This window comes from Eptesicus fuscus, chromosome 9, assembly GCF_027574615.1.
Source record: "Eptesicus fuscus isolate TK198812 chromosome 9, DD_ASM_mEF_20220401, whole genome shotgun sequence".
In the NCBI taxonomy this organism is placed as follows: Eukaryota; Metazoa; Chordata; class Mammalia; order Chiroptera; family Vespertilionidae; genus Eptesicus; species Eptesicus fuscus.
Genome location: NC_072481.1, coordinates 10,466,964 through 10,494,612, shown reverse-complemented (window position 1 = coordinate 10,494,612; position 27,649 = coordinate 10,466,964). Strand labels below are relative to the sequence as shown.

The window sequence follows — 27,649 nt, the reverse complement described above, 5'->3', positions numbered from 1 at the left end:
TGCCATGGAACACAGTTTGAAAACCACTGGGCTCCTCATGCCTTACCCTTGTTCAGACAAAGAGGCAAGGACCAGAGAAGTTAAATGGCTTGTCCAGAGTCACACAGCAGTTCGTGTGAAAGCCAGGGCCACTCCTCGGGCCATTCACGGGAAGGTCTGAATCCCAGTCCTAGCCACCACCCTGCAGTTCCTTCCCTCTGGGCTGGAGTTTTCCTTGCTGCTCAAAGGACTTTTCCCAGAAGATGAACAGACTCTTCAGAGGGCAAATCTGTGGCCTCTGTCAGGTCTCAAGATCCCCAGTAGGTGACCCTGGGTGGTAGCAGGGGGCGCTGGCTTGAGCCATAGTATCCCCTGGGCCTGAGGATTCAGGGTTCATGAAGGATGGGGGTGGGGAGAGGTGCTGGGGCTGAAATTGTCCAGATGGAGCAAAGGAGAGCAGCTGGGATGTGCCCTTCAGGCCTCTTAGGGTCAAGGCCACCCTATCAGGAGAGGCCCCTCCCCTCCCTATTTCCTTGGGATAGTCTCTGTGCCTCAGTTTCCCCCTCTGTGAAATGGAACTTACAAAGGGCGATAGACTGCGGGGATGGGAAAGGGCCTTGCTCCCCATGGCTGCCCTCACCTTCGAATTCCTGGAAGCAAGACCAGCTTATTTTGCTTCTCTACCAGGCCAACTGCCAGTCACTTCCCCCTCTTTGGGGCTCACTCATGCCACGCCCTCTGGACCTCCGCTTTTCCATCTGTGATGACCAGATGACCTCTAAGGCCTGATCCACTCTGACTCACCCTTGCGGATCTCAGCCTGGAAAGGAATTCCAAGGTCTCTCTAATTGTCCTCCTAGCCAGCCACAGGTTCCCACACACCTGGGCATCGGGTGGGAGGAGTCTGGGAAGAGCTGCTTCCCCCCCCTCCTCCCATCTCTGGCTGGGGCTGCCTTCTCCTTACACCCCTCCACTCTCCCTCTGCACCATCCCCCGCCCCCCTCTGTCACAGCTTGAACTCCTCAGTGGTCTCTCCACACCTTACAGTGCAGTCTCTGCTCAGCCCATCACTCCCTCGCCAAAATCCCCTCTTTGGCTCCTCGCTGCCCTTGGAATAAGTCCTAACGCCTTCACTGGGCATCGAGCAGTCATGGCCTGGACTCCAGGGGTACTGGCCCAGCACCGCCCACACGAAGTAGGGCTTGCTAAAGAGTTGTGGGACGGACAATGAAGAGCTAGATGCCATCAAAGCACTTCCAAGTCAGCCCTCAGGACCGAGACCGCCCCTATTTCAAGGGGATGGAGACAGCTATGGCTGGGGATGGGATGGGATGGGATGGGTGGGTGGGGGGGGGGGGGAGATGTCACAGACCCTCCTTTAATCACATTGTGCTCACTCTGTTCACCAAGGCTGCCTGGCCTCTACCTGGGAGGAAATGGGACTCATTGAACAGTGGCTGCTGCGCCCCAGGAACTGGCTGTTTCTGCCTCCTCCCCTGCCCACAGGGGCACTTTTTCTCTCAGGGAAGGAAGGGCGCTATCCAGCTGCACAAGGCTGAGCACCTGTCCTCATCCCACCCCACCCCACCCCAAACATGGTGTCACCTAGGGTCTGCAGCCCCTATAATTTCCCCAATCACAGGCCGACGGCTCTAGACTGAAACCAGCCCTGGGGGAGGTGAGGAGGGGGAAGGGACTGGAGAGTAATATTTATCCGTCTCCCAATGTGTCCTGCGCTTGATGAAATTCCAGGGACTCTTCCCAGAGCGCTCTGAAGTCGTGGTCCCCAGGACAGGGGCACCGAGGCTCTCGGCGCCGCATTCAAAGTTACCCACACCTTTCAGGCTGGGGGTGGGGCTCCACTTTCTCCTTCACCCCCACCTCCCTGCCCCCCACTCAGGCACCTCCTCTAGAGCTTTCCGAGGCGTTACTTCTGCCCAGCAGACTCCACTGATCGCAGCCCCGCAGGTGGCCACAGCTGGGATGGTTTTGGAGCCTGCGCACCCCACAGAGGAGGAAGGGAAGGCCTGGGAGCCAGAGCGTGCGCGCAAGCCCCGCAGCACTGAAGGGTCGAGGAGCCTGCTTCTGTGGCCTTAGCTTTCTCCCTTCCTCCACCGCCCCCTCCCAAGAAAGCCACCGACGCCAGGGGCGGGGAGGCGGGCGCAGTGCCCCCCCCTCCCCGCGCCCCCCACCCAGCGGGCCGGCAGCTGACCCAGCAGCAGCTCAGCCGAGGAGCCCTCCGCCCGGCCTGGCTTCCCCGGGTCCGGGGCCGGGGTTTTGTTGTGGGGTTTTGTGCGTCCAGTTTTTGTTCGGCCTCCCCGCCCCCGCCCCGTCCCCTCCCCCTCGGGGCTCCCGGCGCGCCCGCTCTTGACTTCATCCACTAAGTCAATAGCCCGGGCGCGGGCGGGCCTCCCCCGGCTCCCCCCGCCCCGCGCCGCCCCTCGGTTTTCTTCTCGGGATAATGGGGGCTCTTTGTGGCCTAATCAGCCTCCTGAGGGGCCGGGAGGCCGGGAGCGCTCCCCCCGCGGCCGTCGGTGAAAATGAAAGCGGGATTAGGCCGGGCCCCGGCCCACGGCATAGTAAAGCGCCACCAGGCATTCGCCCCTTCAAAGCCCCTCTCGGGGGTTTGGTTACTTTATTTCTAAAGTTGTTTGTATTTCTAAAGTGGCCATTGAGGCGCGAGCGGGGACTCCGCCGCGGGGGCGGCGGGCGGGGGCGGCGGGGAGGAGCAGAACCCGCGGGGCCGCCTCCCCGCCCCGGGCCCGCCGGCCCGTCTCCGCCGCGCGTTCCCGGCGCGGACGTCCTCCTGCCGCGGGCCGGGAGGAGGGGCCCTGACCCCAGGCATCAGAGGGGAAACTGAGGCTCCCGCACCGGGAATAACCGACGCCGGGCTCCACCCCAGAACCAGAGCTCCGGGATTCAAACCCACCAACGCAGCGGGGCCTTAAAGCGGGGGACGCAAAGGGGCCTTTACGGCAGCAGCCGCCCCAGCCGAGCGAGCGCACCAGCTAACCCCGCTGGGTGTCGCCTGTGCAGACCCTGGGAGGGAACGTCCCACCCAGCACAACGTGACCTCCCCAGGGAGATACAGGTAGCCCTGCTGATTAAAGAAAGTTCCAGAACTTTTCCCAGCACTTCCAATAAACCCCAGAGACACCGAAACAATATTTCAGAATCCTCCCCATCGGCAAAGCCCGGGGGTGCGGCAGAGATGCTGAACCCTGGCTTTGCAGGCGGCTGGAGAAGGGAGAAGGGGTATAGACTGTGCCTCCTCCCCCAACACTATACGGTGGTGGTGGTGGGGGGGGTTATTATCAGGCTTTTGGACCTCGGAAGGGTGAACCCAAGCTCAAGAAGTACAGGCGAGGAAGAAAATGGCAAGGATGAGGGGCAGGGAAGGGGGTCTCCGTGGAAAGTCGGGAGAGCCCGCTGCCTCTGGGTCCCTGTCGGTGGTGTCCGTGGTGACGAGGGACTTCTGCAGGCTTCCGCTGGGAGCTGGAGAGCTCCAGAAGGTTCCTCAGGCTCCCCGGACCCCTACCAACCCCGAGTTGTCACTCTGGAGACAAACTAGAGCTTGAATCTGGTTTTCATGTCTGTGCAGCCCAGATGAATCCGGAACAGACCTTCTAGGACAAGTTTCCAGGCAATCAGGGCTCGATCCCCGACCCGCGATCTCCACGCAAAAGTATACACCACACACCACCCACTCACACACCTAGCAAAACTTCCCCGGATGTTGCCTTCGCTCCACCTTCCCCGGTCACCTAGGGACTCGAGGTCTGAATTTGGACCCGCAGCCATCACGGTCCCTCTCCACCTGTCACCCACTGAGGTCTGGGACCGTGGGGAAGGCCCCGAGGAACGGCTGCTGCCCACTTGTCTGAGGCTCGGCTGCTTCTGGGTCCCACCAAAAGGACCCCAGAAAAACTCAGGGTGTTTTCCAAGCTAGGACTTGTGCCCAGAGCCCCACCTCCTTTTCTGTCGGGTCTGGGGCCTCTTTGATCTTAGGTCTTCTTTTCGGCTTCAGACAAAGAGCGCTGTCAAGGCAAAGGCTCCGGAGACCGGAGGCCCCCGCTCCTCCCTCCTCGGCTGGCCCGGACCCGGGGCCCTGAGGTCCCAGCTAGCGCCTGCAACTCCCCAGGCCAGGTTGGGGGCTGCCTTCCCAATGTTGTGCTCACACAGACCCCCTCTCCTACCCACCCACCCAAACACAACATTCACAAACACCCAAACACGAGACAGCCTGCAGGAGGATAACGCCCCTACTGGGGCAAGTCTGTTTACTGGGGGCTTGCTTATTTTCTGAGCCATCCACCTGGCTCAGAACTCCAGGAAAGCAGAAACCCTCTTGTCTCCGGGATTCCTGGGCACTTAACACAATGCCTGGCACACAGTAGGTGCTCACAACATTTTTACAGAATGAATCAAGAAATTCACCCCCAATGGGAAATTTCTTGTTTTCTCCTCTCTCTCTCTCTCTCTCTCTCTCTCTCTCTCTCTCTCTCTCTTTCTTGGGACAGACAAAAGGGGGAGCTCAGTATCTGTCCGGACCTTTGCTTACTACAACCTCAGAAAAGACCCTTCCAACAACCAACTGGAGGAGGGGAGTGGGCTGGGCTGTCTATTTTGGAAAGGAGGAAGCAGCAAGGGCCAGGCTGAGGGCAGGCGCTCAGCTTCATTATATGTCCCGCCCACCCCCCCCATCCATTGCCTCATCCTGGGCTCCTGCCTCCGGGATCAGAAGCTCCCTCAAGAATATGGGGAGTTCCCATGGGGTGTGGCCCCCTAGAAGCCCAGAGACCCCTTCCTGCTGCCTGGAAAATGCTGCCTGTATGAGCATGTGTGAATGACCAGTTTTTTGGTTTTACCCCAAAGGATAAGAATCTTTGTTTGGGTCCAATGCTCTGGTTTTTTGTGGGAAGAAAATGAGACCCAGAGAGCTTGAGCGAGGCCCGGTGACGCTGCTAGTGAGTTGGGGCAGGATGGACACTGGAACTCTTACTTCCTGGGCTCACCACATGCACTCGGCCCCTCCAGGATCCTCCCTGCCCTGCACAGTTGGGTTCAAAGGGAGGGAGGGAGGGAAGGCCCACTGAAGAGGGAACCCAACTCCCAATCTCCCAGAAGCGAGGGGGGGGGTGTGTGTGAACTGGACCCAGCGCAGCATGAAGCCTCCGGCCGGCCCTGTGTGGTCACCTTACCCTCACTCACCCTCCAGTCTGCAGCTTGGGAAGCTGCGGTGTGGGGAGGGTGGCCTGGGCGCCATCCTTCCCAAACTGACAACTTAGAAGGGGCGGTTACAAAACGCCGGAAGGAGGCGAGCCTCGCTCCTTCGGTGAAAACTGGCCTGGCCTGTTTCCTTCGCATTATTTAGCAACTCTCTACATAACGGGTCCGCCCCCCTCGCCCCGAGTCCCCCCCAGAGGCGGGCGCGCAGGCCAGCCCCTTCCCCGCGCCTCGGGTCCGAGCGCGGAGCGCGGGCCCCCGCCTGGGAGTCGGCCTCCCTCCCGCCCCGCCGGCCGACTCGCTCGCCTCTAATTAAGCGGCGGGATCGCAGCGAGCCGCCGGGCCGCGCTGTAATGTGATGAACTGCCTTTGTGCCCGTGTCACCGAAAGCGCTTTCTGATAAGGCGAAGCCGCGGAGGATCAAAAGGAGGACAGCGGCCCGCCCGCCTCCCGCCGCCCGGCTCTGCGCGCTCGCCCCTTCCGCCCGCGCTCTCCCGCGGGCCTCCTCTCCGGACGCGCCCGTCCCGGGCCAGCCTTTCGGCGACTCCGTGTCCCTTTGTCTTTCTTCCCGCTGCCCCAGCCTCTCTCGGCGCCTGCAAATGCTCTCCCCGCTCGGTCTTGCTCGCTCTGACCTTGCGCGCTGGAGCTCCCTCTCCTCCTCCTCCTCTCTGACTCTTCCGTCCACCTCTGTGCTCCCCGGCCTCTGCCATTCCTCTCTTGGTCTCGACCAGGGTCCAGGCCCAGCGCACCCCCAGGGCCCAGGCACCCAAGTCCTGGAAAAGTCCATGAGATCGCCCGGGGCCCTGTGCAACCCCCCTCACTCCGCTGCCCAGGGGACGGCCGGGCGGGCTCCAGAGGCGCCCGGAGCGCCCTCAGGGTCTCTCCAGAGCGTGACTTGGGGAGCACACAACCTCCCCTCCTCCTTCCCGAGGCTGCCGGGCCCAGGCGCTTGCCTCTCCCCCAGGGCTGAAGTTCTAAGTGCAGCCGAGCCCCCCTTTTGACACTGCCGTCCTTACACCCCTTCCTTTGGCTCCCGCTTCCCCTTTGCCCTCGACCCCTTCTCTTCCTCCTCCAGGCCCTCCTCCCCTCGCGCCTCTCCGGACCCTTCCCCGCGTCGCCGCCCCTTCCCCGCCGCTCCGTTTGAAGTTGGGAGAGCGCCGTCTACGAGTGGCGAAGTCCCCCCTTAGGTCACCGTTCTGCCTTGATTCGATTTGGGAAGGCGAGTTCCCTCCCTCCCCCTGCTCGGCCCAGCCCGGGCCGGGCGCTCGGAGCGGGTCAGAAAGCACTGACCCCACTTCCACCTTCTCCTCCTTTCAGTCCCGTCGGGGGAAGGGAAGGCTTAGGACAGCAAAACCCGAGGGGGGCATCCTAACCCTCCAGTCCCCTCTCACCCCGTCCCCAACGGGGCTTCCTAATCACCTCATTAGTCTGGGGCGGCGGGAGGGGGGGAGAAGAAGGGAGAAGAGCTATTTTTTTCTGGAATCCATGGAATGTGCACCCCTTTGTCTTGGCCTCCAGGGCCCCAAAGTCCCTGGAGAACCTCCCCTTGGGGGTTTCTATTCTGTGCTCCTAACAGCAGGAAGGCTTCCCGGCACCGGGCACCCTCTCTTCCGGGGGCGATGCTGTCTGGCTTTAGAGCAGACACTTCCAGGGCCGGGACCGGGGGCCCTTGGACATTTCGTGTTTGTATCCTGGGGCTCCCATGAGGGTTGAGGTCTCATCAGCTTTGCCGATGATGGCAAACAGGAACTCTCATTTGCGCGGCCCTCGCGCCCTCTGCAAAACTATGTTTTTATATCATATCATTAATATATCATGTAACGTGTAACCACTATCATTTTCAAAAATTCTTTTTTAAAAAGCCCATATAATCACCTTACTGCTTTAAGGCGACTGTTATATGTGCTTTTAAATCCTTCCATGTAAATGCTACTGAAAAATTTGGAAAGCTGTGAAAGGGGGGGGGGCCGTGAGGGGGGGTTAATCCGGGTTTACCGCGCGGTGCCGGTTTAGGACGGGGTTAGCCTGATTGCGTTATCTCCTCCCAACATTTGAGACGCCCATATTTCACCCGGCCAAACAGCTCGGAGAGCAGCGCGGACGGCTGCCGCGGTCGCGCCTCGGGAAAATGTGTTATTAATATCTAAATAACTTCCCGGGACTGTCTGGTAAATCTCCCCTCCACCGTTCCGAGTGATGGATTCGTTTGAAGTCTTCCCCCAGCCTCCTCTTCTCAATGTCTCTCTCTCTCTTCTTCTTCTTCTTAGCCAGGCTTATTTCAAACTGGTAAATATCTAATTCCTTTCACGGCTGTGCCGGGCGCGGGCGTCTTTTAGGTCCAAACGCGCCCGCCAACAGCCGGTGCGTGTGGCGCTGCGCGCCGCCGGAGCTGAGCGTAAACCTCGCCAGGCCCGGCAGCAGGGGACCCCACCCTGTGGAGAAATGCGACGGGGAGAGCGGGGCTGCGCTAGGACCTCCGTCTGGCAGCCGAGCCTCCCCAGGTGCGCCCCCCGGAGAGGGGGCCTCTTCGGGTTCCCAGTGGAGTCCCAGCGGCACCCCCCAACACACAGCTCTGCAAGGCTCCGCTGAGGTCCCCCCACGCCACCCCCAGCGCGCCAACCTCCCAGGACTTGTCCGGGTCTCTGGGGCGGATAATTACGCTCCGCTCGCCTGTTCGCCCGTTGTTTAAAGTTTGTTTTCTAAATGTCTATTAGATTATATTCGTCCATTCCCCCTCCAACCTTATCTCTCCCCGTCTCTTCTCTCCTGGCCCCGTCACACTCGATTTAGGCACGAGTTTATCTGGCAAACAGCGGACTTTGTTTATCTGCCGCGGGTTCTGGGGCTGCCAGCGAGTGAGCGCCAGTGTTTGCCTTTGTAACAGTTATCTCATTGTTGTTCTTGGTCTCCGCTCCCTCCTCCCCTCTCCCCCCTTCGGTTGGGGGGGATGGAGGGAAGAGAGGGGGCGTCTAGTCTGTCCCGCCGTGACTCGCCAGGAGCCGCCTGCCTCCCCCGGGATCTTCCTCGCCAGCACAGCCCGCCTCGGCTCACCCCTGCCACCCCCATCCCGCGGGCCTCCCCCTCGGGTTCCACTGAATATCCACCACCCAGCGCCGCCTAAAGCCGGGGAATCGCCCGGCGCCCTCCCGCCTTCCTCCGCGCCCCCATTATGCGAAGCTGATCCCACTTTGAACAGCTTCAAATCCCGCCTGGACTCTGTTTGATTAGATTGCCAACCCGGGGTAATCCTTTGATTTGGTGGAGTGTCAATTACCTTTCTCTAAACACACATTTACCGAGGAGGGGACTTGTTGGTTTAAATCAATGCAGCTTGTTTCTTGATAAATGGGCTATCTTCTCTCCTCCCCGGCTCCCTCTCCGAGGCCCCGCTCCCTCTGGGTCCCCTCCCCTCCCCGGCCCCGTCCTCTCCCGCCCGGTAAACAATGCCCCTTCCAGGTGTGAAGCCGAGGAGAGCCGCGTGGGCTGAGGGGAGCCGCGCCCCCCCCTCCCCCCATTCATTCGCTCCCCCGGAGCCTAATTAAATTTGGCAGGTCCTTGTACACACAATCAAAACAGCTTCCTCCTGTGTAGCAAACGACCGAAAACCGCATTAGCAGCTACCGCCGCTGCCAAATTAAATTGTTTCCCACCTCCTTTTACAAGTGTCTAAAACCGACACTCGGGGCTCTCCCTCCTTCCCGAGTCTTCTCCGCCACTTCCCACTCCACACCTGTAAGCTTGCTGCTTTAAACACGAACTAAGGAAAAATGCAAAGAAACACAAACCCGCCTCTCTCCCTCAGACACACGCCTCGGCCCCCACTCAGGTGGCCTTTCCTGAGGGAGAAGCCGGCACATTCTCGGATGGGCTTTGGCATGGGAAAGTCCCCCCACCCCCCCTGCCTCGGGAAAAGGCACACTCCTCTTTTTTAATCTTGTTACTTTTTCCCTGGTTTCCTATTAATTGTGACCCTGCTGGGCTTTCTGCTTTCGAGAACAATGTGGAGCCCCACGCCTGATCTGGTCACTTTCAGCCTAAGTTTGCACATTGCCAGATGCTTGCTGGAGGCTTTGGTGTTCTTGTTGTTTATTGCTATTATTATTATTATTATTATTGCTCATTTCTTCCCATTCACTCCGTCAGTCCCCACAGAAGAATGGTTTGACTCTGTGCAAACGCCTCTCAGATTTCCTACAAGAGTCTCAGGTTAGGAAAATCTTATTTTTTCTCGTCCTTCCTCAAACCCTTTCCTGGTTGGGTCCCCGGCCTGTCCCTCCCCTGATCCCCAGGGAAGGGGTATGGAGGAGAGTCTGAGCGGATGAGGGCAGTGAACTGTCCGCTCCCCTCTCCAGGTGAGCAGAGCCTGGCCGGAGCCCCTACGCGGAGCGGGCTGCAAATTCTCACAACCAACAATCCTAATAACTCAGTCTTAACAAGGATAAGAGCAAAAAAAAAAAATATGAACAGCCTCATGAATATCAGCCCAAGGGGAGCAGGAGTGAGCTGTTCAGAGATGAAAGTGCACAGAAATAAAAGCTCAATTTAATCTGCTTTAAAACCCTTCAACTTAACGTTTGTGCTTCAAACTCCGAGAGTGAGGACTGATTGCGGATAAATAGTTTCTTACCATGCCTGGGAGCTATTACACCCCTCTCCAACACCGTTTCCTATTCAGCAGCCCCAGTTTTCATTACCAGCTCTAATAAGTCTTAACGTTATTAAATGCCAAGCGGACGGTAGGAAAAAGCGGGCTCAGGGAGGGATCTCTCTTTAGCGTTTAAAGAGGAGAGCTCTTAAACCCCTTCTCCAGGGCTCCCCGCCACGAGTGGGGCGACCCCGGAGAGAGCATTTGTCAAAAGCAAGGAGCCAAAACAAAGTTTGTGGACGTGCACCCGTGCCCTCGCTCTGCCCATGGGGCCTCTTGGCCTCTCCCCACCTGGTTGATACGGGTGGAGGTTGGGAGGTCTTTTAGCCCCTAACTTGGCCATGAAACAGGGGGCCTGGGAGAGAGGTGAATGGTTCCAGGTGGGCAGTTCACCCAGGTGCCCACGGACTGGCCCAGGTACCGCATCAGGAGCTGATACAGTTTGTGCAGACAATCCTCCCAGCACACAGCCCATTTACACTACACCCATCTACAATGACACTGCACCCCCACACAGAATCCCACTGGTTCGGAATATAACCCTCCCACTCCGACCCAAGGGCCCATGGCCAAACAGTCACACTGACAGACCTGACAGACACAAGCGCCTACGTGGCCACCTAGCTCCAGTGGCAATGCCCAACGTGCCCACTGTCACTCAAACGCTGCGGGGCTTCTCCGAGACCAGGCCCGCGGCTTTCCTTTCGTTTTGCCACTCCACAGACCCAGTGCCCGTGCTCTCCGCCTTCCCACGGGAACTGCCAGGCTCCTCCTCCGTCCCTGGAGGCCTGGGCTTCCGGTCCTGCTGCAGGGAAAACCTCTATCCAGCGAACTCGCCCGCCCGCCTGCCGCCTGTTAGCAGGTTTTATAAAAGCCCAGACCTGCACCGGAAGCCACTTCGAAGGAACGCCATGGAGTCAAAGGGATTCCCCAAACCACACCGTCTTCCCACCCTCTTCATTTCCTTTTTTTTTCCTCCTCTCTCTCTCTCAAAAGAAATGAGTCTATTGTGCTTCCTCACAGATTGAGTTGGGCATACCCCCGCCACATAGACAGACAGACGACAGACACACCCCTAAAGTTTCTCCAAATAAAATCAAATCTCCCCGCACTTCACCCAGGGTACCTCCCTCCCACAAGCGCTGTCTGCTGTGCAGGATTTGGTGGGAAAGATGATTCAGGTTTTATGTCTCCCACCCCACAAAAAAGAAGTCCAGCTGAGTACCCCTTCCAATACAGACTGAAGTAAGGACTGGGTCCCCCCACCAGCACCAGGGGTGCAGGGCTCTGGGCAACCTCAGGAGAGCCAGGGGCTGTTTGGCAAGCAGGGCCCCTCCCGCTGAAGACCCGGGCCCCACGGCAGGCCCGGCACAGCGGGGTGTCAGGCACAGCTCCCTCCCTTTCTTCCCTCGCCCTTTTGTCCCCGCCGGACAGGGTTCCACGTGGGGCCCTGAATGTCAATAGCCTGCTCGGTCCCCGCTCCAGCTGCTCTCTCAGGGGCTGCCCCTGCCCCTCTCCCTCCTCCTCCCACCAGGCCGGTGGGGGCTGGGCCTGGCCGGGCTTTGTCTGTGAAGTTCACCTTCAAGGTTGGGAAAGGCCACTGAGCACTGGAGAGAGACCTGCGCCAGGAGTTCCCCGGAGGCAGGAGAGGGGAGCCGCCACCAACTTCTGCCAGGAAACTCGAACACAATGTGCTCTTTACAAGTCCCTGCCCTTTCCCCAAAGCCGCTGTTTTACAGGCTCCCACGGCCACGGTCTTTCCCGCTGCCTCCCCCTCGCGTGGACTTGGGGACCTGCTTCTTCTCCTGTTAGCGGGTGACTCCGCATCTTCCGCTTCTATTTCTCCCCGCGCCCTCACTTAAAGCAGGAACACTTACCACGCGGAAGGACTTTCCCGTCTCCTGAAATTTCCTGCCTCAGTAACCCACAGAGCCATCCCCTCTCCCCAGCGCGCAGGTGCTGGGAGGATGAACGCCTCCTCTCGCTCCCCTCCAGGAAAGTCAGGGCGCTGGTTAGACTCCAGTCCGCCCAGCGGCCGCGCTTACAGGGGGAGAGGGGCTGCAGCGCCCCAATCTCTCTCCTTTCCCGGGATCCTGCTCCCCAGGCTCCGGGAACGGAGCCTCAGCTCTTGGCCCCGCCGGAGAAGAGCCCCTTAGCAGGTCACCCCTCTGCCGCCCCACTCCGCGCCGCCCACCGCGATTCGGGGCCTGGCAACGCAGCGGCGAGAGGCAGCGGCCCACGCGGCCCGCGCTAATTTTTATTGATTGCGGCGGTCAGTCAGCTGTCAGGCGGGGTTTCAAGGGACCGTTTAGAGAGCGTGTGCGGGGCTGGTTAACAAATTCATTTAGGGAGCCGCAGGCCGGCTCCTCCTTCCTCGCCCCCCGCCCCCCTGGCCCAAGTTTCCTATAAATAATAGATCGACCCGGGGACCGGCAGCCAAAACGCCAGGCCTGGAGGACTCGCGCCCACTAGGCGCGCAGTAACCTGCAGCCCAGCTCCCGGGCAACCGAGAGGCCACCTGCTCCCCGCCCGGCCCGGGCACGCGGAGGGGGCGCCCTCCCACACCCCGAGAGGCTCCTGGCTGCTCCGGAGCCGCGAGTTCTCCCCCGAAGTTCTGTCCGCCAGTCCGGGGCGCAGAAGCGAAGCGCAATAGAGTCACCCCGGCCCGCACGCCAGCGCGTGGGGAAGCCGGGCTCGGTGTGGCCGGCCGGAGGGTCCCTACCTTTGTCGCCCAGGATGCCGTCGATGCTGTGCTTGGCTTTCTTCTCCCCATCTTCGTCTTTCTTGTCCCCGTCGTCGTCCTCCTCTTTCTTCCCGAACTTGATTCTGAGCACACGGCTAATCGAACTCACTAAACCTCAGAAATTCAAAGGCAACAGAGCGAGTATAAGTTGTTGGGGCGCGGGCGCGCAGGCCGCCTGGGCCCTTGGGATAGAGTCCTGAAGCCCCTTCCCCCTAATACACTGCCCGGGGATTCACCCCCACAGGTCACATTTACACCTCCGCCTGGCACGAGGACAGTGTCCCCCGTGGGCAAGCCTGGCGCACACGGGGGCACGCGCTCAGTGGCAAGACTGGCAGACGCAGCCACCTGTGCATTCCTGCCCTAGACACATCCTCGCCCACACCTGTGCCTTTCACGTTACCTACCTGGGGTGCACTCACACCCAACACCCCCTTCCCCAGGACCTCCCTGGAGGCAGGCCCCCCAGCCCTGGCTGCTGCAGCCACCCGCAGGTGTGACCCAGCCCTGCCTGCAGGGAGGGCCCATGCACACACTCCCCGAAGGTGGCCTGGTGCAAGGCCTCCACATTGGGGACCCACTGATGGCTGGTGGCAGCAGCAGAACAGACATGGTGACTGCAAGAAGGGGGTCCAGGGAGCCCACGGAGATCAAACCTCCTGGGACAGCCCTATCTCCAGGCCACGTCTCTAGGGAAGTGCCAGGGAGCCATTCTCACCCAACGTTACAAGTAAACTTTCTGCCTCTTCTTTCCTCCCTCCCTCGCTCCCTCCTCCTTTCTCCTTCCACCTCCCTTAAGGCTGTGCTTCCCTCCTGTGTCCTCACTGTCTCTCTGCTCCTGCTCCCTCCTGACTTTTCTCCAAGTTCCCCACCATCCATCAGCGCCCCCACATCCCGCCCAGATCCCCAGCGCCCTGCAGCCCCGGGCGGGCGCGCTCTGCTGGCTCAGCTGCCTTCTCACCTGAGGGCACGGTGCTGCGGTCGCAGTGCCCGTCCTTCAGCAGCCGGTCCCGGATCTCCCAGCTGAACATGCCCGGGTTTTCCCGCTTGTACTCCTCAATCTTTTTCTCCACATCCGGGGTGGCCACCTGCTTCAGAGGTGGAGGTGGGAGCGCAGGAGTGGGGAGACGGGGTGGGGGGAGGGAGAGACTTTTAATATCAACTTCCCGAGAGCCCCAGGCCAGGCTGGGGGCTCTGGTAGCCAGGCCCTCCCTCCTCCTGAAATGGGCTTTGTATCCTTTCTAAGAACCTGTCTGACTCCGAGGAAGGCAGTGTGTGTCGGGGGGAGGGTAGAGATAATGAACTAGAAACCTCCTCAGGAGCCACAGGACCCCCCTCCTCACTATTTCAGACAACACTGAGGGGGACACTGTCCCTCGTCTGGGATGGTGACAGGGGGTCGGGACAGATGTAGGAACAGCCCAGGAATGACTCATTGGCCTCAAAGTCCCAGGCCACCTAGACCCCCGTTTTCCCATCCCTGAGAAATTCCAACAATGGGGAGGGATAGCTGGGGGTGGGGACAGCCTCCCACTGTATTTTCCATAGGAAGCCTATAGTCACCCGGATGGCACAGGGTGGCGACAGGGGCCAGGACCCCCCCACCATGGGAAGGCCTCCGGCCGCTCTATGGCAGACACTCACTCTGGGCTTGCTGCCGCCGATGGCCCCAGGCCGGATGGACCCGGTCTCCTGGTAGCGGCAGAGGATCTTGGACACGCAGCCGTGGGAGACGCGCAGCTGGCGGGAGATGACGCAGGGCCGGATGCCGTGGTGGGCCATCTCCACGATCTTGTGGCGGATGTGGTTGGGCAGGGGTCGCCCGTTGATGAAGACCCCACCGAGCTGATTGACCCGGCCCTGGCCCAGCGGAGTGGACACTGGAGAAGGGAGGGGAGGGGAGAGAGGGGCACAGGGTGAGGGTGGGGAGGAGGCCCAGAGTGCACCCCTCGGCTCCAGTTTTTCTTGAGCCCCAAGACCTCTGACAGCGCTGAGCTCCCCACGTTCGGAGCTGTGGCAGTTCAGCAATCAGAAAGAAAAGTCCTGACGTGGAGGGAAGTCCTGCAGGGATGGAGGGGGTCATGGTGTCTCCCGCGCTGTAAGCCCCCAGTCCTGCCACCCTAAGCGGAAGGAGGACACACCTGGAGGGGCTGGAGCCTCTGAGAAGGGCAGGGAGAGAGAGAGAGAGAGGGAGAGCCTGGAGGCTCTGGGACCAATGGCTCTCCGGCCCCCAGGGTGCAGCTTGGGCAGCAGGTTCGCCTGCCAGTACCGGGCGAGATGTGGCCCAGCCGGCCAGCTCCACGCTCCCGGAGGTCAAGAGGGTTCATGTTGTTGGGGGCCAGAAGGGGCTGGTTGGTGACTAGTGTTGACAGGCCCATTTAGCCGCCACCCCGAATGGGATAACCGAGGACAGGGGACACGATGCTGTTCCCCCTGCCTCTGGGGGCACCGGGCTGTCCCTCGGGGACGCTTCTTGCTTCTAACCTCTCGCGAAGTTCTAATTTCGTTTTGGGACGATTGGGGACATACGGGCTCCATTGTCGGCAGTCTCCTACAGGAAATACCTGGGCCTGCGGGCTCTGGGAGGTGGCACACAGATGGCCAGGGTCCCCCGGGGTGGGGGTGACTTTGGAAACCAGGAAGACAGGCCCTCGGGGTGTGTGCTGGGGAGGGAAACGCCTCGCCTGGAAGCCTTAATGCAAAGTCTACACAGTTTGCTCAGAAGGTTGGGGGACCCCCGGTACACTAATCCGGCCTCGATCCCCCCAATTTGGGGACTTGGCGGCTGCGGAGATCCGGCAGATTAGAACGATTTCACAGCCGCCGCGGCGGAGGGAGCCGACGAATAATTGGAAGGGAGGAGGCGAGAAGGGGCTCCGGCTGCCGAGCGGTTCCTCCCGCCTCCTCCCTCGCTCTCGCGGTCCCCCCACCTCTCTCTTTTGTAAAAGTAGGTGTCTGAAGCCACCCTTGGATTTAATCAGAAATCGTGCGTCGCCGAGGCAGAGTCACTCGGTCTCCGTGGCGGGATATGCCATTAGCGCTGGAGAGCTCTCGAGCGCCCAACTTTATATTCAAGAGCCTCTTTAGCGACCGGCACTCGGCTCTCCTCAGTATTCTCCGTCATGTTGGGCAAATATTGTCCTAATCCGCCGCGCGTCCTCGGCCGCCGGTTTTCCTTGCATTCGCTACAGCGGAGTGCGCGGCAAATCCCCGGGCCGTGCGCCCTCCCGCCTGCCTGGCCGCTCGCGCGCACTTGATCACGGAGCCACTCTCCTCGCCTGCGTCCAATTCCGAGACCCGCGCCGTCTCGCTGCCGGAGGGACCCCCCCCCCCACTCCTCCCCAGATCGCAGGCTGCCCGCCCGCCCGCCCCCACCCTGCCTCCTCTCCCCAGCCTCACGCACCAGGGGCCTCATAGAATTACAAGAAGAGTAATTAAAAAATAAAAGCCGCACCTTTCGGTGACACCCCGGGCTGCCCACCCCCCGGAGCCCAATGACCTCCCAGTTGACAGGTTGGAGACCTTCCTTTCGTTTAAAAAAGAAAACAAAACAAAGACGCAGGAAAGGGTCCGGGCGGCGCGTCCCCAGCGCTCTCCCCGGGAGGCCGGGAACCGGCTCCCCGCCCGTCCTCTCTGCTCACCCGGGCGCTGATGTTTGGGGAGGACACGTTACAAAATGAACGCGTCCCCTGGTCGGCACATCGCGGGGCCTTCTTGAGGTTCTCCCCCGGGAGATTTCCAGAGTTCGGAAGGCCGAGTGAAAAGTTTGGCGGGGGTTGGGAATCCGTTACTATGTATCCTTTCCAATTAGTTTGTTTCAGACCCCAGAGCAGGAGGGTTGCTTTGGCAGAAGCGGAGAGCCTTCCCCGTTTTTAGACATTAAAATATCACGCGTGTCGGTATTTCGGAATAAAAGGGATTGGAAGACAATCCGGAGATTGAGAAGGACAATTCAAAACAAGAGCAGAAAGCCTGTAGCTGGGGAACGCAGAGAGCCCAGGCATATCGGAGGGGGGGAAAGGATCTGAAAACAGTGGAAAGAACTGAAATTCACCAGGACCTGACACTGACTAAGGAGCCCCAATCCACCGGTTCGGCTCTGCGGGGTAAAGGCCAGAGCCCGCGACCCTTGAAGCTGAGGCCGAGGGGGAGTGAAACCGACGCAGACACCGACGAGTGTCGACCCCAGGAACTTCCTGGGTCTGGCGCCCGGACTTGGACCCAGAAGAGAAGGGGACCCCGTGCTGTCGCGGCGCCGCCACCACCCCCTGGAGATGGCCACCTCTCCGGGGGGAGCTCGCGTTCCCCGCGGGGGAGTGAGGCCCGGCGAGCCCGCGCTCTTACCTTCCAGAGGAAACCCGGTGCGGGGGTAGTTCTGCCCGGGCGCCGGCCGCATCATCCTCGGCACCGCGCCGGGGAGGCCCGCCATTGTCGCGCGCGCCGGGGACGACTCCGGAGTCGGCAACAAGCGCTCCCCGTCCTTCCTCTTCACCCCTGCTGCGATCTCTTTCTTTCCTTCTCCTTCTTCTTCTTTTTTTTTCTTTCCTTAACCTCTTCCCGCTCCCCTACCCACACTCTGCCTGCCCCCCCGCCCCTGACCCCCGGCTGTCGTCTCCGAGTCCAGAAGCAGGGGAGGGGGGTGAGGCGGGGGCGGAGGTGGCGCGGGGAGGGAAGGTGGCGGCGAGGAAGTTCAGACAAACACACACACCAAGCCCAAGTCCGCCCCGGCCCGCTCCGCTCCGCCAGAAGTTGTGCGGGCGGGTGCTCCGGGCAGACCCGGGAGGCGCGGCCGCAGTCCCGGCCCCCAGCCTGGCACCGGCGAGCGCCGCGCTCTCGCGCTCCCGGCCAAAGTTTCTGAGCCAGGAGGCTGCGGAGCGGATTCTTGTCCGTATTTATTTATATATTTACTCTCTCGTCCTCCCTCCCTCCCTCCCTCCCTCCCCCCCTCCTCTCCGCCCTGGGCTCCACGCCTTCCTCCAGACCACACTCGCTACTCCCTTACGCGCCAGCTCTGACACCCCCGCCCCCAGGACGCGCGGGGCGGGAAGAAGGTGCCTCTGGGGGTTCGGGGCCCGAGGGGAGGCGACAGGGGATGCCGAGGGGGCGAGCGATGCTCTGGGTAAGTTGTGCAGAGTGCTCCCCTGGAGTACGAGGAGGAGGAGGAGGCCGCGCGCGAGATCTGATAGGTTCGACCCCTCTTTTATTTATGAGGAGGGAAGGGGGCCAGGGCGGAAGGGAGTGGAGAACCAATAACGAAAAGAAGTTGCCAACCAATTTTTTAAAAATATTTTCTAATCCCCGACTCGACCTGGTTTTGGGGGGAGACTTTGAACTGCCCGGTAAAACCCAGGGAGCCAAGGCCAGGGGTTGGGGGAAGGAGAGGGGGGTAACTTTGTCCGAGCGTCTCCTTCTGACGACTGGGGGGACCCGCGGAGTGCCCGGCCCCCTGGGCGCCCACGGCCCCCCGCTGCTCCCGGCGGCTGGCGGCGGCAGGGGACGGTCTGCCTCCGCCGGCGGCTCCTCTGGATTCTCGCCGCCCCTCCGGCCGCCAGGGTCAGTGTCCGCCGTGTTCACGTCTTCTCCGTCCTCTCACGCGCCCACGGAATTTTCCACGCGTGGGGCCGAGGGTGACTGCGAGGGAGCGATTGATGACTTTCTCTGGAATCGTGTCAGCCCTGAGAGTGACTGGGCAGGGTCTGGGGCTTAAAAAACTGGGTCTGTGGGGTGTTAGGGGCGCACCCCCCAGCCCCCCATCGTTCCCTCATCCCTTGCGCAGCTCCCGCGGGTTAAAACCCCTCATCCTCTTCCGCCCCCCAGGCCACACCCAGAACTCGTTTGCAGCAGGTAGTCGGGTTCCCTGAGGCTGAACCACAAAGGGGTGCCGAGCCCAGGGTCTGGGGGTCCAAAGGGGTGGGAGGGAGGGAGGGAGCGGGTCAGCACTTGGTACCGCCCTGAGCTCCTTAATTCTGAGCTCCTCCGCTCAGTCTTTGGAGGGGACACGCCCCAATTGCGCGGTCAGGAGTGGGGGTGGGGTGGTCAGAGAGGCCCCGAAATTCTGCGCGCTCCTGGGCCTGAGTGACTAGACGCCCGGGCCTCGGATGGACGCTGAGTCCTGGGGGCGAAACGCCCTCCCAGCGGGGCAGGACGCCGCGGCCGCGGGCCTTTTGTCTCCCCCGGGAAAGTGTCTCCAGCACAGCGCTGGCGGCAAAATACAATAAAATAAACCCAGCCCCCAGCCCGCCCCCGGCCCACCCTCTCCAGAGATGGGGTCAGCCTCGTCTTGGCCTGGGGGGCTTTCCTCGGGCTGCCCCCACTGTGCCCCTCTCCTCCCCTCTTCCTCACTTGTGACCTTTGCCCTCTCAGCATGTGACACCCCCCCCTCCTCTGCCCTCTCTCCAGGCACAGGGGGGCTCCTCAGGCTCTTGGGGGAGGAGGAGGCCCTCTGGGAATGGGAGCCTACCGAAAGGTATTAAGCCCACCCCCTCCGGGGCCCCAGGATTGAAAAGGGGGACACCAGCGTGCCTTGCGCAGACCGGGGTGCCGGCTGCCTGAGTCATAGGGGTTTGCAGGTCCCTTTCTTCGTTGGCGGTGCCACTCCACTATGGAGGGATGGAGGGCCACTCCTGCCCCAGGGGAGACTGAGATGAAATTCTAGACGTGTGTGTGTGTGTGTGTGTGTGTGCGTGTGTGTGTGTGTGTGTGTGTGTGAGATGAGGTAGACTTCACATCTCATCTTGCTGGAGGCTCAGGCCTGTCCGGAGGTGGCTCTCCATGGCATGTGCATGCATATACATGCAGACATACACATACATATGTTACATATATTGCTCACTCATTCATTCACTCATCACTGATCTCCCTCTGAGCTCAGAGGGTTCGAGGCGCCGCCAGGGTGTGTGTGTAGGTGGTTTGTGTGCGGGGCTGCTGGGGGCTGTGGTCCAGCGGGAGGACCTGTGTTTATAAGTGAGCATCTGTGTCCGTGTTTCTGCGTTGGCACCTCTTCCATGTTGCCTCAGTGTAGCTCCCAGCGCTGTCCAGGAGGTATGAGTGGTGTTTTGGAGAAAAGACCCCTGGAGCGAACCTGGTTCAGAGGCCAGAAGAGGGTCCCTCCTCTCAGCCTTGGCACTGGGCCCCTCTCCCACCTGGGCGGGGCCAGCCTACAGCAGGACCCGGGGTTCAGGGCCCCCCAGCTGGGCACTGGAACCCCAGGCAAGCAGGGCCACTTAACCCTTGGCACGGCTCCGGCCCTCCCTGGCAGCCCACTTGGAGTGGCCGGTCCAGTAGCAAGGAGCCCTCCCCTCCCCTCCGCCCCCCTTAGCCTGCTCCCCCAGACCCAGCGCTGGTGGCACCAGCCCTGCCTGGTCACAGCTTGGGGATTCCGTGGGCTCCCGAGGGGCAGGTGCGGGGGAGGAGGGGAGTGTCTGTCGGAATGAGCGTGGCTGGTCTCGCCTGCTGGAGACCAATTTCACAAATGATTTTTGCAACAATTAAGAAGTGTGGCGGGGTGAAATGGCGATTTCACATCCAGCAGGGGAAAGGGGGTTCACCTGGGAGCTGGGGCGGCTTCAGCTGGAGGTGGGGGGTGGGATTCCCCCTCCTCTCAGTTCCCCTTGCTCACCTGCTTGCCCCAGTGCACCCCCATAGAGACATTAATCAACTCCTAAGACCCCCCCCCCCCCATCACTGCTGTTAGCACTGAGGGACGCCCTCTGCATTGCGGGTGCTGGGCTGGGCCCGGCCTGGAAAGTTTTCCCCTCAGCCTCTCCTCCTGCTCCCTCTGTCTCTCTCTCCCTGCTCCTTCCTCCTCCCTCTCCTCTCTCTCTCTCTCTCTCTCTCACAGGCACGCACAACGCCCCTTTCTTTCCCTGTGCCCCCCACACCCTGTCCGGGCTCTTCCAGCTCTTTTTGTCTCTTTCTCTTTCCTCCTCGTCTTTCCGGCTTCTCCCAGCGGCTTCCCCCTCGTGGTCTGTTCATCTCGTCCACCGCCTCCCCATCTCCATGGTTTCCTGAGGTATGCCCAGCCCCCGCTGCTCTCGGGGCTGTAACTCAGACCCGAATCCCTGGGAGAGCCCTTGGTCCCCTTGGGGTGGGGCAAAGGCCTTCTGGAGGGGCCCTCTCTGCTTTGCCTCTACCTCCGCCTCTCTCTAAAGCACTGGTCCCCAACCTTATTTTGGCCATGCCCCACCTAAGCGTCTCTAAAATCCTGATGCCCCCCCCTCCCCCGTGACATATAATTCTTATTACTCAAAAAGAGAACTCCTATTCACGTGGAGGAAGCCTAACAGGCCATTAACTTGGTCTAAACAAGCTTCCAAAGAACATGGCATCCACAAAAGAGAAAAATAAAAGCACGTAAGGACAGTTGAAGTACTGAGGAAGGAATCACTAAGAAATTGTTAAAAAAAAAAAAAAAAGGAGTGATATGAAAAAATAGCAAATAAAGTTTCAAAACATATACTAGAGAACTGAAATGCATAAATACAATATATATGTATATATTGTATATGAGGCCCCTAGGATCATAAGAAATGTAAAAAATTTTACTGTTAATAACTCATTCTCCAATTGCCCCCCTTAAAAATCAAATTGCCCCCCCTGTGGGGCGTGTGCCCCATGTTGGGAACCACTGCTCTAAAGGAACATCTCCAGGCCCAGCCCAGCCTGACTCCAGTCCCCCCAACCCCCACTCCCAAATCACCCCATCTTAACTGTCCCCTACCTCCATCTCTCTCTGTCCTGAGATCTTAGTCCCACCCCCACCTCCAACTTCATTTATAAGGGCAACAACAGTGCTGATAGAAAGTCTTTCTCCCGAGTTCCCAAACCGAACCCTCCAAACCCGATTAAAATGGGAAAGAAGAGCATAGGCCCAAGGATCAGGAGCCAGACCCCAGGGTGGCATCAGCCCGGGAAGCTGGCCTTTCTCTCGCTGCTCCCGCCCCAGCGTGTGAGTGATGGCAAGTGTGACACGACTTAGGACTGCTCCTGGGGTCCCTTTTCCCTGCCCCCACGTGTCCAGTGGGCCCTTCTCCCAGCCCAAGGGGGAGGACACTCTTTATTCCAGATCTTTGCAATGAGCCCCTTTTGAAAGCGATTGCCCAATAAATCTTCCTTTAAAGGGTGATAAATCCACCTTGAAAACCAGGGGTTTTGATTTCAGTGGGGCCTTTTGCATTTTCAGAGGCTCCGGCCAAAGACATCTACAAATGGAATTATTCAGTCTCCAAATGTTTGATAATGAGAGAGGAGGGGATGTGTGGGGGTGTATGTGTGGGGAAAGAAATGGAATATCCTGGAACAAAGCACCCTCTGCAGGCTCACGCCAGGTTCCGGAGGCCGGGATGCCTCAGCCACGTTTGAAGGGGCTCCCTTGAAAAAGAACACTTTTTCCACACTCCCCCAATCTTCTATGACTATTTTTCTCTTAAGAGGTAGCATTCTTCGAAGAGAGACCTTGAAATCTCTGCCCCAGCCTGAATAGGAAGGGAAGGGAGATGGGAATGTTTTCTTGCTTGACATCGTTCTGTTCCCCAGAAAAAGAAAATGGACCGTGTTGGGTTCCAGTTCTCAAAGTAAATAACAAGGACAGTAATAATAATATGGCTTCTCCCAGGCTCACTGTTCAATAGGCTCTCCCTGAGCCTCCTCCTTCTCTTCCTCCTTCCCTTCCTCCCCCTCTTCTCCCTCCTCCTCCCGATCCTCCTCCTTCTCTCTCTTCCGCTTTTCTTTCTCCTTCTCTTCTTCCTTCTCCTCAGGCTGGTCCTGGGAGCCTCTTACCGCCTGAACTTCTGGAAATCAAGACTGCTAGGCTGGAACTTAGAGGGACACCCAGGAGGTGCCCAGATGCCTGCCTCTCGTACCCACCTTGCCAGGTGGCCAACTGTTGGGACTGCCTCCTCCTCTCTCTGTACTTGCTTCTCTCTCTCTCTTTCTTTTTTAAAATATATTTTTATTGATTTCAGAGAAGGAGGAGAGAAGGAGAGAGAGAGATAGAAACATCAATGATGAGGGAGAATCATTGATCAGCTGCCTCCTGCACCACCCCCCCCCCCCCTCCACACTGGGACCTGGACATATGCCCTGACCGGGAATTGAACCACGACCTCCTGGTTCATAAGTTGATGTTCAACCACTGAGCCATGTTGGCTGGGCATGGATTTTCCTCTCCTGCTGCTCTCCCACTGGCTCTCGGGAGTGCAGTCAAGGCCATCCTCACAGCGTGTTCTCCAATATCTGGAAAAACCCCTCCTCTGCCTCTTCACCCCTCTTTCCACTTCTGGTGTGGGAAAAGTGCCCCCCAATAGGAGAATGCCCCTCCAAGCTGGCCCCAGTCCCCTCAAGGGTGGGAGTGACTGTGTGTGTATTGGAGTGTATATGTAGGAATGTGAGGCTGAGAGCATTCCTGTATGAGAGCATAGAAGAGCATGTGAGTGTGCCGGTACCTGTACATGTGTGCATGTGCGCATGTATGCATGTGTGTACACAGGATGTCTGTGGGTCCACGCAGACATTAGGGGGTGGAGGTGTGTGTGCAACGGGAATGTGTTCCTGGAACCACTGGAAATCGCCTCCCAAGCTCCCAGCTGCCTGAACAAAAGCCGAGTGTCGGATCTCGCCGGGCTGCCTCCTCTGGCTCCTTTAGATCACTTCTCCAAGTTCAATTTGCACTGAGCCCAGCGTTAATGGGTTGTAGACTGCGCCCTTGGACAATTACCTTATCACGGCCGCACATCTATGGAACCGGCAAAGCATTTTCATGAAACAAATCAAAGGTTGGGGGTGGGTGTCGGGCCCAGCGCCGGCTGGCCTGGAGCTCTGGCTGTGCGCGGTTCCAGGGAAGCTCACAGCCCGGGCTAACTTTCCCTCCAGGCCCCCAGGCTTTTTGAGGGGGGAGTCTGCGGGGGGGATGGATGGGAATTAGGTTGAAAGATCAAACGCTGCCTGGTCCCCACCTCAGACGGGCCGTTGCTAAGGGAAAGCTGATGGAATTGGGTTCCGTGGGTCCCCAGGGCTGGTCTGTCCCTGTCTCCGTGGGAAGCCGCCTCCTCTATCATGGGCCCTCTCAGTAGGGAGGGCTCTCTCCCGGGTGCAGCAGAGCTTACTCTACTCCTGCAGCCCACGTACCGAAGTAGATGCTCAATAAATACTTACTGGATGAATGAATGAATGAACGAATGACGGCAGCACAAGCAGGGTATCTGGACTTGGGAAAAGTGGGAGACCTGGGCTTGAACCTTGCGAGGTCAACAACTCGCCGTACTATTGGACCTTTGCTGTGCCACATGCACACATGTGACACATACACACATGCTCAAACAGAACCCAAGACATGGCCCATCTGTACTGTCTTAGGCAGCAGGAATGCCCAGGGCTTGGTCTGCAGTCAGCACTCAACACATGCTGGCTCCCTTGCTTCCTGCTGCCCCCTCTGCAGTCGGCCTCCGGGGACCGGACCGTTCGGTACTCATCTCTGCAATTCCGTGGCTGGGCTCTGTGTCTGGGAGAGCACAGAGGATGCTCAATACAGAACTAAGTTGAATGATCATATTACTCCTTGACCTTGGGCACCAATATACACAACCAGCCTTTTTGAATGCCTACCCCATGCCAGGCATCTAACAACGAGCGTGTTTAATCTCAAAGCCTCCCCGTGTGGTGGATACTAGCATCTCTGTTTTACAGAGGCTCAGGGAGGTGTCCAAGGTCAAACAGACCAGTTCAAGGTCAAAGAGTACCAGGTGGCAGGCAAGAGATTTTATCTTAGGCTTCTTTCTTCCTCATTTCTTTGCTTGCTGCCTCAGTTTCCCTCTTTGTAAACGAGATGAACCCAGCACTGAGCACAGAGATGGACACGTGGCAGACACTCAGAAGGAGCTATTGATTGACTGAATGAAATGGAAACATCCTAATGACCTAATGACCGTAGGATGGCTCTGGAGTCCATGAGGTGGGGCTGGGGCTGGGAGACTGCAGACTACAGGATGCTAGAGCTGGGAGGGAGCTTTGGAGATGATCTTGTCCAAGGAGTTTGCAGCATCAGGAGCCCACCTCCCTCCTAGGGGGCTGTGGAGAAACCAGAAGGGCTTTTGCGTGGCCAGAAAGTGCCTAGCCCAGGGGAGGGGGTGGCCAGTGTGGGAGCGCCAGGGGCCCTGCTGGGTGCCGGGTCTTCATTGAAATGTATAGGTGGAAGGAAGTGTGCACTGCATATTTGTCTGGGTGAATTAAAAGCACAATCCCCATTTCCCAGAGGGAGCAGTTGGTTCATATTTATACATTTAGTCTTACAGGTGTAAAATAGGTTTCCTTTATGCTTATATAATAATTTTTCATTTGAATTTCAAGGCTTTATTCCCTTCTTTGGATTCAAGTCTTCCACCTGAACCCGATTCTCTCCATAACCATTAATTCCTTCATCATAAAAATGAATTCCATCTTATTCTCTATACTGGCAGTTATAGCAGATCAAAAAGTGCCATTGCAAAGGGGCTCCCCCACTCTTATCCCCCTCCCCCATCCGCCCCACTCCCCACCAATGCTGAGTTTCAGAAACCAGGGCTTGGAGCAGAAAAACTTATTTCTCTTGCTTGGGAAGGGGGGTGTGCACTGTAGAATATGCTCTTCAGTTTCAGAACGAGAACAACAATAATAATAATGGTGACTTGGTACTTATGACAAGCCAGACACTTGCGAGGCACTTGGCGTACAAGATATTATTAAATGTGCATACACATCAGGTCCCAGTGTCTTTGTATTACAGATGAGGAGATAAAAGTCCAGAAATGTGAAATAAGTTGCCCACGGTCACACAGCTAAGAGATAGCAGGGCTTAATTTTTTTAAAAAAGTATTAACTATTTCACATAGACATTATAATAGAACTAGAGGCCCAGTGCATGACATTTGTGCACTGAAGCAGTGTGTGTGGGGGTGTCCCTCAGCCTGGCCTGTGCCCTCTCGCAGTCCAGGACCCGTGGGAGATGTCTGCTTGTCAGGGAGTGGGCCTAAGCCGGCAGTCAGACATCCCCTGAGGGGTCCTTAGAGCTGCCGAGGCAGGAGAGGCTTCCGCCACTGTCACTGTGCTCGCCAGCTGTGAGCCCGGCTTCTGGCTGAGCAGCGCTCCCCCTGTGGGAGTGCACTGACCACCAGGGGGCAGCTCCTGCATTGAGTGTCTGTCCCCTGGTGGTCAGTGCACGTCACAGCGACCAGTCGTTCCGCTGTTCGGTCTATTTGCATATTAGGGTTTTATTATATAGGACTAGAGGCCTGGTGCATGGGATTCGTGCACTGGTGAGGGGCGTGGCCTGCGGGAATCAGCCCACTATGGGAGCACTGCTTATCCCGGTCAGCATAGTGGCTGTGGACCCGCCCTCTGAGTGGCTGCTCCCTGGTCCGGCATCTTCTGTGGAGCTGGAGCACTGGCTCTCCAGGGGACCCGGTCGGGGCCGAGCCCAATAGCACTGAGAGGCAGCAGAGTAGGCCTGAGTCCTGCGGTGGCCATAAACCTGCCTTCCAGCCTCCGGGGTCAGCTCTGCATTAAGTGTCTGCCCCCTGGTGGTCAGTGTGCATCATAGCGACTGGTCGACCCAGCGTTGTGGTGGTTCAGCCGCCGTTTGGTCACTGGGCTTTTATTATATAGGATGGGCACTCACACGCACAATAGATGCCCTCTCGTGCCCCTCCCCTACCTCGTTTTCTTTATTTTCTCCCAGAAGAAGCCACAATAATGAATTTGGCACATATCCTTTCTATCCATGCTGTAGGAGGCTGAACAACATCCCCCACAGATATTAGGTCTTAATCCCTGCAACCTGTAAATGTTATCTTAAAATGTGAAAGAATCTTTGGCGATGGGACTGAATTGAAGATCTTGAGATGGGAGATTATCCTGGATTGTCTGGGTGGGTTTGAAATGCCATCCCAGGTGTCACTGTAAGAAAGAAAAGGGAGATTTGACACAGTAGGAGAAGGTACTGTGACCATGGAGGCAGCGATCGGAGTGATGTGGCCATAAGCCAAGGAATGCTGGCAGCCACCAGAAGCTGAAAGAAGGAACAGATTGTCTCTTAGGGAGAGCGCTTCCTGTGACACCTTGATGTTGGCCCAGGGACAGTAGGATTTAGGACCCTGACCTCCAGAACTGTGAGAGAATAACTTCCTGTTGTTTTAAGTCACCAAGTTTATGGTCATGTCTCATGGCAGCTACAGGAAGCACAGGCACACGCTTTTATAATTTTACTCCATATTTACATTCGAAGATGTAGTCTTTACAGTTTATATGTGGTACACTGTGGGCATCATGCTGAAACTTGCTTTTCTTGCCCAACATAATGTTTTTGAGATTTGTCCTGATCGACACACGGTTGTTGGTTTAAAGGCAAAAAAGAATCTGACTGGCCAGGCAGACACCATGGGATGTTGAACGGCCGCGTTTTGCCTCTGCAGGACGCTCTGCCAGGAAGAAGTTGCGGTTCTCCTGCCTGCCACGCCCTGAAAGGGCAGAGCCACACGTGTGCTCCCTGAAATCCCAGTGTGACTCAGGTGAACACGGGCTTGCCATGGGTCGGGAAGACTGGGCTTATGGGATCGTGGGGGAAGGTGTGGGAACCAGGTTTCAAGTGAACTCAGGATTCTGTGTCTCTGGGACCTTGGAGAGTCAAGGGCTCAAAGCCACGGAAGAGAAAGACAGTAGAATGGAAAAGAGAACGTGCGTGTGTGCGTGTACGTGCATGGTGCCTGCCCGTGTGCGAGTCTGTGTATGAGTGTGGACTCCTTGAGGTCACTGACATTGTCTGCCTCTTCCCCCAGGAGAATGAATGAACGAATGTGGGGGTGGGAAGGGGGTTGGTGATGGGTCCTGTAAATGTATCTGTCTATGTATGATTATCCACGTGGATATAAATTGTAAGATTGTGAGTGGATAAGTAGTTACATCCCTGTGAATGAAGGTGCCATTGGCAACTCTGTTTGAACCCCTTTACAGTTTATACCGTTTTCATGTTTGTGTTTTAAAAACTTGATTCTTGCTGAAACCGGTTTGGCTCAGTGGATAGAGCGTCG

General features: G+C 58.3%; 1 protein-coding gene across 2 annotated transcripts in view; it reads right to left on the bottom strand.

Moving 5' to 3' along the window:
- PAX7 (paired box 7) overlaps positions 1-17,022 on the bottom strand; it is a 97,947-nt gene extending 80,925 nt beyond the window's left edge. The window contains exons 1-4 of one of the 2 annotated variants that reach the window (XM_054721038.1): positions 16,938-17,022; positions 14,238-14,473; positions 13,555-13,684; positions 12,573-12,707 (exon numbers count right to left, since the gene is read on the bottom strand). In XM_054721038.1, the coding sequence (XP_054577013.1) occupies positions 12,573-12,707; positions 13,555-13,684; positions 14,238-14,473; positions 16,938-17,022 (586 nt within the window). The remainder of the gene's footprint in view (positions 1-12,572; positions 12,708-13,554; positions 13,685-14,237; positions 14,474-16,937) is intronic. The other variant, XM_008148159.3, reaches the window with a different exon arrangement.
- Positions 17,023-27,649: the final 10,627 nt, after the last annotated feature.